Raw genomic sequence first — 7669 nt, 5'->3', positions numbered from 1 at the left:
CCTCATCGTATTAGACTTGAAAAAGTGGAGAGAGCTATATCATGTTTAAACATAGCTTTACTTCCTCTTTGCACACATGAATGTGCTTTTGAAATTTCTCTAAGAATTTGAATAACTATAATTGGGCCAAGCCCATATGTATATATTCCAACAATCCCTCACAAGAATCAAATGTCCATTTAGAGATTGTTTGTTCTCATTACTATTTGATATACTAGTGTTTCAGCAAAGGCGGTTAAGTTCGAACTTTCGCCTAGAGTTTTAAGGTACACCCATCGATAACTTGAATAATGGACTACACCTTGAATCAAAAAAATAATGCAACCAAGTTTTACTCGAAGTCAAACGAGTACCTAGCTACTAGTAGCTTTCCCCGTGAGTGGAGCATATACTACCTTGTCTCTTCATAAGCTTATTAGAGATCACCCAAGTCTTATAGACTTCAACATTATACGGTCATTCTCATCTAGGTATGTTCTTTCAAAAATTATCTATAGGATGTCACCTTCACTTGTTAAAATTAATAGAACATGTATAGGCATTCTTTCTCCTTATCCTATTAGACTTGAAAAAGTGGAGAGAGCTATATCATGTTTAAACATAGCTTTACTTTTCTCGTAAAAAAGAGAAATGTGTCGTGCCATAAGCATACAAGGGGTTTCTTTGTTTGTTTGTTTTGAACGATCCACTTACTAAAGACCTAAAGGTGATCGATCCAGCTGCAGTACACAAGTAGTCAAGCCCAGCTTTGAACCTCTATCCATGTCCCCTGTACCCTCCAAAACCAATTTATAAATACCTCTGCTTTGAGCTCCCTCCAAAACCAACCAGAGACCCCCTGAGCAGTCACTACGGCTCGCATCACTCACTCACTGGTGCACTGCCATGGCCATGAACGTGATTGCACTACTTGGCCTCTTGGCACTTGCATCAGTGGTGAGGACGGCTTCCGGCGCTGGCGGGCATGACTACGCCTCGGCATTGAAGAAGACCATCCTCTACTTCGAGGCGCAGCGGTCCGGCGTGCTCCCGCCCAACCAGAGGATCACCTGGAGAGAGAACTCCGGCCTCTTCGATGGAAAGGCCAACGGAGTATGCACAACGCGTCTCTCGTTGCATTAATTAGCAAGCAAGCATTGTGACCATGGCAGCTGGGTTCGTCGCTGTGCTGAACACGATTTTTGTTTTGGTTCTTTTATGTTTTGTCTCGCCGGACAGGTGGACCTCGTCGGAGGGTACTACGACGCAGGCGACAACGTGAAGTTCGGCCTGCCCATGGCGTTCACGGTGACCATGATGTCGTGGGGCATCCTGGAGTACGGCAGGCAGATGGCGGCGGTCGGCGAGCTGCGCAACGCCATGGACGCCGTCAAGTGGGGCACCGACTACTTCATCAAGGCGCACCCGGAGCCCGAGGTGCTGTACGGCGAGGTGGGCGACGGCGACACGGACCACGGCTGCTGGCAGCGGCCCGAGGACATGTCCACGAGCCGCCAGGCGTTCCGCATTGACCCCCAGAACCCCGGGTCCGACCTTGCCGGAGAGACCGCCGCGGCCATGGCCGCCGCGTCCCTCGTGTTCCGCAGCACGTATCCGGGCTACGCCAACCTGCTCCTTCAGCATGCCAAGGAGGTACTGTAATTGTATTAATTTGTACGTACGTATTAGCACAGTTTCTCCCAAATGCCCAGAACATTAGACCTCAGATTTTGTAATTATGTTTTCGTCGTCTTCAGCTGTTCCAGTTCGCCGACAAGTACCGCGGCAAGTACGACGCCAGCATCACTGTCGCTCGCAACTACTACGGATCCTTCAGTGGATACGGGGTAAGTGGACATGCTCATCTGCAAGCACACTGCCCTTCAACTTCAATGTCGTGGTACCTGACTACCTGGTTCCCTTCCCGTACGTGGTTCTGCAGGACGAGCTTCTGTGGGCGGCGGCATGGCTGTACGAGGCGACAGAGGAAGGGTGCTACCTCGAGTACATGGCCCGGAATGGCGACGCTCTCGGCGGCACGGGCTGGTTCATCAACCAGTTCGGCTGGGACGTCAAGTACCCCGGCGTGCAGGTCCTGGCAGCCAAGTTCCTCCTGCAGGGCCGTGCCGGCGCGCACGCCGCGACGCTGCAGCGGTACCGGCAGAACGCCGAGTTCTTCGTGTGCTCGTGCGTGGGCAAGGGCGCCGTGAACGTGCCGCGGACCCCGGGCGGCATGATGTACCACCAGCGCTGGAACAACCTCCAGTTCGTGACCAGCGCCTCGTTCCTGCTGACGGTGTACGCGGACTACGCCACGGCGCTGCCCGGCTCCGGCGGCGGCGCCTTGCGGTGCCCCGCGGGCGCCGCGCGGCCTTTCGAGATCCTCGCCTTCGTCAGGTCCCAGGTGAACTACATCCTGGGCGACAACCCGCGGGGCACCAGCTACATGGTCGGCTACGGCGCCAGCTTCCCGCGGCAGGTGCACCACCGCGGCGCCTCCATCGTGTCGGTCAGGACGGACCCGTCCTTCGTCAGCTGCCAGGAGGGGTACTCCGCCTGGTACCCGCGGCAGGCCGGCAACCCCAACGTCCTGGAGGGCGCCATCGTCGGCGGGCCCGACGAGTACGACGACTTCGCCGACGAGCGGAACAACTACGAGCAGACGGAGGCCGCCACCTACAACAGCGCGCCGCTGCTCGGCGTCCTCGCCCGCCTCGCCGGCGCCTGCGGCACCGGGCTCGAGGAGTACCAGCTGCATCCGCCGGAGGAGGCCACCGCGAACCAGACGTCGTCGTCGCGGTTGAGGCAGCCGTCGTCCCCGATCGAGATCGAGCAGAACGTGACGAGGACGTGGGCGATGCGGCGCGCGACGTACTACCGCTACTCGGTGACGCTGACAAACAGGTCGAGGAAGACCGTCCGGGAGCTCCACCTCGGCGTCTCGGAGCTCCGTGGCCGGCTCTGGGGCCTCGACAAGGCGCGCTACGGGTACGTCCCGCCCAAGTGGCTACCGGCGTTGCGCGCAGGTAAGAGCCTCAGGTTCGTGTACGTCCAGCACGGGACGCCGGCCAACGTCCGGGTCATCGGCTACAAGCTACTCTGACGTCACGTCACCAAGTGACTGCGGCAGTGTGCTGCTACTGCTAGTAGCAAGCTAGTTTGGTGAGTTCGTTTAGCTTTGCTCGTCCTCTTCCTCCCAAGACCAAGAGTATCAGGTGTGTCCTATTTTTGTTAGGCCGGCGAGGGGCTTTGACCTTTGAGAGATGGAGTAAGTGTTCGTCCTCTTTGCCCCTGCGAGTTATCCATTGATACATTTGGAATGCGAACCAAGAGGGGGAGTGAATTCTAATGTCAACCGACTGTTTCTATTTTGGTTGCATGTTTCTTCTAACATTCTGTCCGTGCGAGATCAATTGGAAACTGCAAATTCCAAAATTTCTGCTGGAGCTTACAGAAGCAAATTCGAATAATGACACAAACGAAAGGGCAAACATAATAGTCGTGTAGTGAATGTTTATCACCGTTCAGGGTTTCAAACTTTTCAGAAGTCGGCTAGAAAAGATTTCTGAAGTCGGAAACACAACTCGTTTCGGTACAATCGTCACTATAAATCTGTGTTTTTTTTGTTCACGATCCGTTTCTTAGAATAGATTAAAGAAAATAAAAAAAATTGTCAACGTCGATTTAGGTCACGACTAATAAATACACTAGCGCGTCCTGTATCATACATGGTAGGCCAATTCACAGCTACTTCTTTTTTTCACAAGAACTCAAGAACATCTGCCGAAAAAAATCGTAGGAGAGATGCATGTGTAAGATTGTCCTAAGGTTGTGTTGGCACCAAATCTTGATCGAATTGGTGCCACCATATTGGCTTATGGGTTCAACAAAAGGAAGTTATTCGGTCTATGCGGAGGTATCGTAGTGTGACAGTCAGGGATACAGAAAAGTACCCCGATTTAGGTACAGTGGGGGTTTTGGCGAACCGCGATATCAACTTCCATGGCTGGTGGGGCCTAGCTCAAGCAACACAAATGATTAAACCTTGAGCTTCTCCCTTGAATAAACTCCTATTTTGGAGATTAATTAATGGGAGAAGATGAGAAACATAAGAAAGGTAACAATGTGAATAAATCACAAAACATAAGAGATGGAATAGATTACTCATCGTGATGTGTTATTGCTCTGCTTCGTTCTTTACAATATAATGAGTAACTACAGATATACATTCGGCTTTATAAAGGAGAGCACGATGGTAGTTTCAAAGGCAGAGAGATTCAACACTCCTGCGTCCGAAAAGAGAGTCCTTATGCATGGCATTATGCTCTTATTTATTGTGGTGAAGTACAGCTTCATACGAAATTACGAACATGCTTGCACACCCTATACACAGGAACTACAAAACTTGTGAGGGCAATGTCATATGTTTTCCCTTCTTGTCTAGTTGGTCAGTCTTCTAGATCTTTCTCTTTTACTTTAGCTTTGTCATTGTGAAACCGAAGCTCTCTCCTTCGTCTTTCGTGAAGCTGAGGCTCTCTCCTTCGGGTTTCGTTGGCACGTTGATTCCATAAAGCCAAAGCTTTTTGGCTCCATCTTTTCTCTAGCCATCGACTCAAACAAAGGTGGGTTTCACCATCCTTTGAGAGCACCTGAAACATACTTAATTGACAATATTACACTTTGAGGACCTTCGGCAATAAAGGCCTCCAACAGTATCTAAGTTTGTTTTCATAACGAACTCGGGCCACGAAATATACTTGGGAGGCCTTGTGCCGAAGATCCGAAAAACACCTTCTCGGAGCTCGTTGTTGAAAATGAGGAAAACTGTAAAGCTTTGAATAGATGCATTTTTTGGTCCACAAGATAGTGAGAAGGCATCACCGCCGCTTCTTGGCTTCTGTGCTTACTTGTGCGGACCGGTCGCCATTTACTGCTTTTGCACCAAGTTGTCAATGCTTTTTCTTAGCCTCCGAAGCTTTCTGCTAGCCCTCACTCTTCATGCGAGCTTCATGAGTTTGTTAGATGGCTAGGATTCAATCGTCTGCTAGGCTAGCCACTCCCACATCATCAGAGGCTCTTCAAAGAGAAGAAGCTACTTCTGATACTGCGCTGATTTTTGAAGTTATGAAGGTGTTTGCAGAGCCAAAACATGGGGAGAATCCTAAGGACACAACGAAGAAGATTTCCAAAGTTGCAGAGGAAGAGTATGAGGGCCAACAACGAAACCAAGCAACATTGACATGGGTCTATCTACTATGAAGGCTGGTGGTTTGGAGGTTATGAAGGAGCTCGGATACATTAACGATAAGGACAAAATCTGCTTTGCTGGTGTTGGTCACTTGTTCTCAAATGCCGTGAATCAAGAACAAGGCAACACAATAGTTAAGGGTCGAGGACCTTCGTCCTCCGAAGTATTATCTCCTCTCGGATATAATAATCTTCAGACGAAGTTCATGAAGGACATGCCTTCACAATTCATGAGAATAAGAATACATAAAGACAATGCATGCAATCTGTTGGCTCATATACATATGTATTTCATAATACACACATGGGCACTAACAGAATTTAGACTACATTGATACCTTCGGCTTGTTGAAGGTGTTGATGCGAAAGCGATTACAATTCAGCGTGAATAGTATGGTGGCACTGTTCACCTATTTATAGGCACGGGACGCAGCCCGGGTAAAAATACATTTACGACCTTAACATATTGTCGGCGTTTCGACCCCGGGGGGTCCCTGAACCAACGAGTAAATTGTCGCTGCGTGTCCCAGCCCAGATGGGTCGGCGCGAGACGGGACACAAAGGGGGGAGAACAGTAAAGGGGAACCCGCGACCTTCGTGTTGTCCTGCGCCCAGGGCGGATGGATGCGCTTGCAGTAGGGGGTTACAAGTGTTCGCGTGGGAGAGAGCGAGAGCCTTATGCGTTGGCCCGTTCTCCCGCACGGCCAACCTTCTCGTACGAGAGCCCTGGACCTTCCTTTTATAGGCGTAAGGAGAGGGTCCACGTGTATAATGGGGGGTGTAGCAGTGTGCTAACGTGTCTAGCAGAGAGGAGCTAGGGCCCTAAGTACATACCGTCGTGGCAGTCGGAGAGGTTTTGGCACCCTGTTCATGTGATGTCGTGGCCATCGGAGGAGAGCTGGAGCCCTGCGGAAGGACAGCTGTCGGGGCTGTCGAATCCTTGCTGACGTCTCCTTGCTTCCGTAAGGGGCTGAGAGCAGCCGTCGTCATGGAGCACGCGGGGCGCCATCATTATTTGTTTACCGGGGCGAGCCAGATGGGACGCCGGTCTTGTTCCCCGTAGCCTGAGCTAGCTAGGGGTAGGGTAATGATGGCCCCCCTGTGACGTGGTCGGTCCGAGCCCTAGGTCGGGCGAGGCGGAGGCTCCTCCGAGGTCGAGGTCGAGTCCGTCTTCCGAGGTCGAGGCTGAGCCGAGCCCTGGGGTCGGGCGAGGCGGAGTCCGTCTTCCAAGGTCGAGGTTGAGTCCGAGCCCTGGGTCGGGCGAGGCGAAGACCGTCTTCCGAGGCCGAGGCTGTGTCCGAGCCCTGGGGTCGGGCGAGGCAAAGTCCATCGTCTTCCGGAGCCGAGGCTGAGTCCGAGCCCTGGGGTCGGGCGAGGCGGAGTCCGTCGTCCAGCGTCGAGGTTGAGCCCGAGCCCTGGGGTCGGGCGAGGCGGAGCTTCCTATGTCGCCCGAGGCTGGACTTAGCCGCTGTCAGCCTCACTTTGTCGAGTGGCACAGCAGTCGGAGCGACGCAGGCGGCGCTGTTTTCTTGTCAGGTCGGTCAGTGGAGCGGCGAAATGACTGCGGTCACTTCGGCTCTGTCGACTGAAGAGCGCGCGTCAGGATAAGGTGTCAGGCGATCCTTGCATTAAATGCTCCTGTGATACGGTCGGTTGGCATGGCGATCTGGCCAAGGTTGCTTCTCTGCGAAGACTGGGCCTCGGGCGAGCCGAAGGTGTGTCCGTTGCTTGAGGGGGCCCTCGGGCGAGACGTGAATCCTCCGAGGTTGGCTGCCTTTGCTCGAGGCTGGGCTCGGGCGAGGCGAGATCGTGTCGCTTGAGTGGACTGAGCCTTGACCTTAATCGCGTCCATCAGGCCTTTGCAGCTTTGTGCTGATGGGAGTTACCAGCTGAGATTAGGAGTCTTGGGGGTACCCCTAATTATGGTCCCCGACAGTAGCCCCCAAGCCTCGAAGGGAGTGTTGATACTCGCTTGGAGGCTTTTGTCGCACTTTTTTGCAAGGGGACCGGCCGGCCTTTCTCGGTTGCGTTTCGTTCCGGTGGGTGCGCGCGAGCGCACCCGCCGGGTGTAGCCCCCGAGGCCTCGGAGGAGTGGTTTGACTCCTTCGAGGTCTTAGCGCGTTTCGTGATGCTTCAGCCGGTCTGGTTGTTCCCTCATGCGAACTGGCCGTAGCCCGGGTGCATAGTCGAGTCCCAAGTTCTCGGGCTGGTATGTTGACGCCGTCAACGGTTTGGCCGGAGCCGGGTTTGCGAGAGCAGCCCCCGAGCCTCCGCACAGAGCGAGAGGACGGCCAAGGACAGACTTGGCTTTTTTCATACGCCCCTGCGTCGCCTTTCCGCAAGGAGGAGGGGGGGGAAAGCGCCATGTTGCCCTCGGAGGGCACCGAACATGGTGTCTCCAGTGAGTTGCTAACGGGTAATCCGAGTGGACGCCCGTGCCCCA

The 7669-nt window shown here is 53.2% G+C and overlaps 1 protein-coding gene across 2 annotated transcripts; it reads left to right on the top strand.

The window, feature by feature from the left end:
- The first annotated feature begins 721 nt into the window (after positions 1-721).
- LOC100381926 (Endoglucanase 6) lies at positions 722-3372 on the top strand. 2 transcript variants are annotated; one of them, XM_008656959.2, is made up of 4 exons: positions 722-1092; positions 1219-1632; positions 1737-1826; positions 1922-3372. In XM_008656959.2, exons 1-4 carry the CDS (start codon positions 886-888, stop codon positions 3080-3082), a joined length of 1872 nt encoding a protein of 623 aa, XP_008655181.1. In that variant the 5' UTR covers positions 722-885; the 3' UTR covers positions 3083-3372. The 2 variants fall into 2 exon arrangements, with proteins under 2 accessions (XP_008655181.1, NP_001168173.1); NM_001174702.1 differs by having other exon boundaries at positions 838-1632; positions 1922-3332.
- The last annotated feature ends 4297 nt before the right edge of the window (positions 3373-7669 follow it).

Source organism: Zea mays, chromosome 8 (assembly GCF_902167145.1).
Source record: "Zea mays cultivar B73 chromosome 8, Zm-B73-REFERENCE-NAM-5.0, whole genome shotgun sequence".
NCBI lineage: Eukaryota > Viridiplantae > Streptophyta > Magnoliopsida > Poales > Poaceae > Zea > Zea mays.
The sequence above is the reverse complement of the archived record's forward strand: the minus strand, read 5'-3'. Positions and strand labels throughout refer to the sequence as shown.

Excerpts from the sequence above, each read along its gene's own strand:
- LOC100381926 (XM_008656959.2), top strand. The coding sequence starts at position 886 with ATGGCCATGAACGTGATTGCACTACTTGGCCTCTTGGCACTTGCATCA. Across the intron at positions 1,633-1,736 it reads TCCTTCAGCATGCCAAGGAG|CTGTTCCAGTTCGCCGACAA; the intron begins GTACTGTAATTG and ends CGTCGTCTTCAG. Across the intron at positions 1,827-1,921 it reads GATCCTTCAGTGGATACGGG|GACGAGCTTCTGTGGGCGGC; the intron begins GTAAGTGGACAT and ends GTGGTTCTGCAG.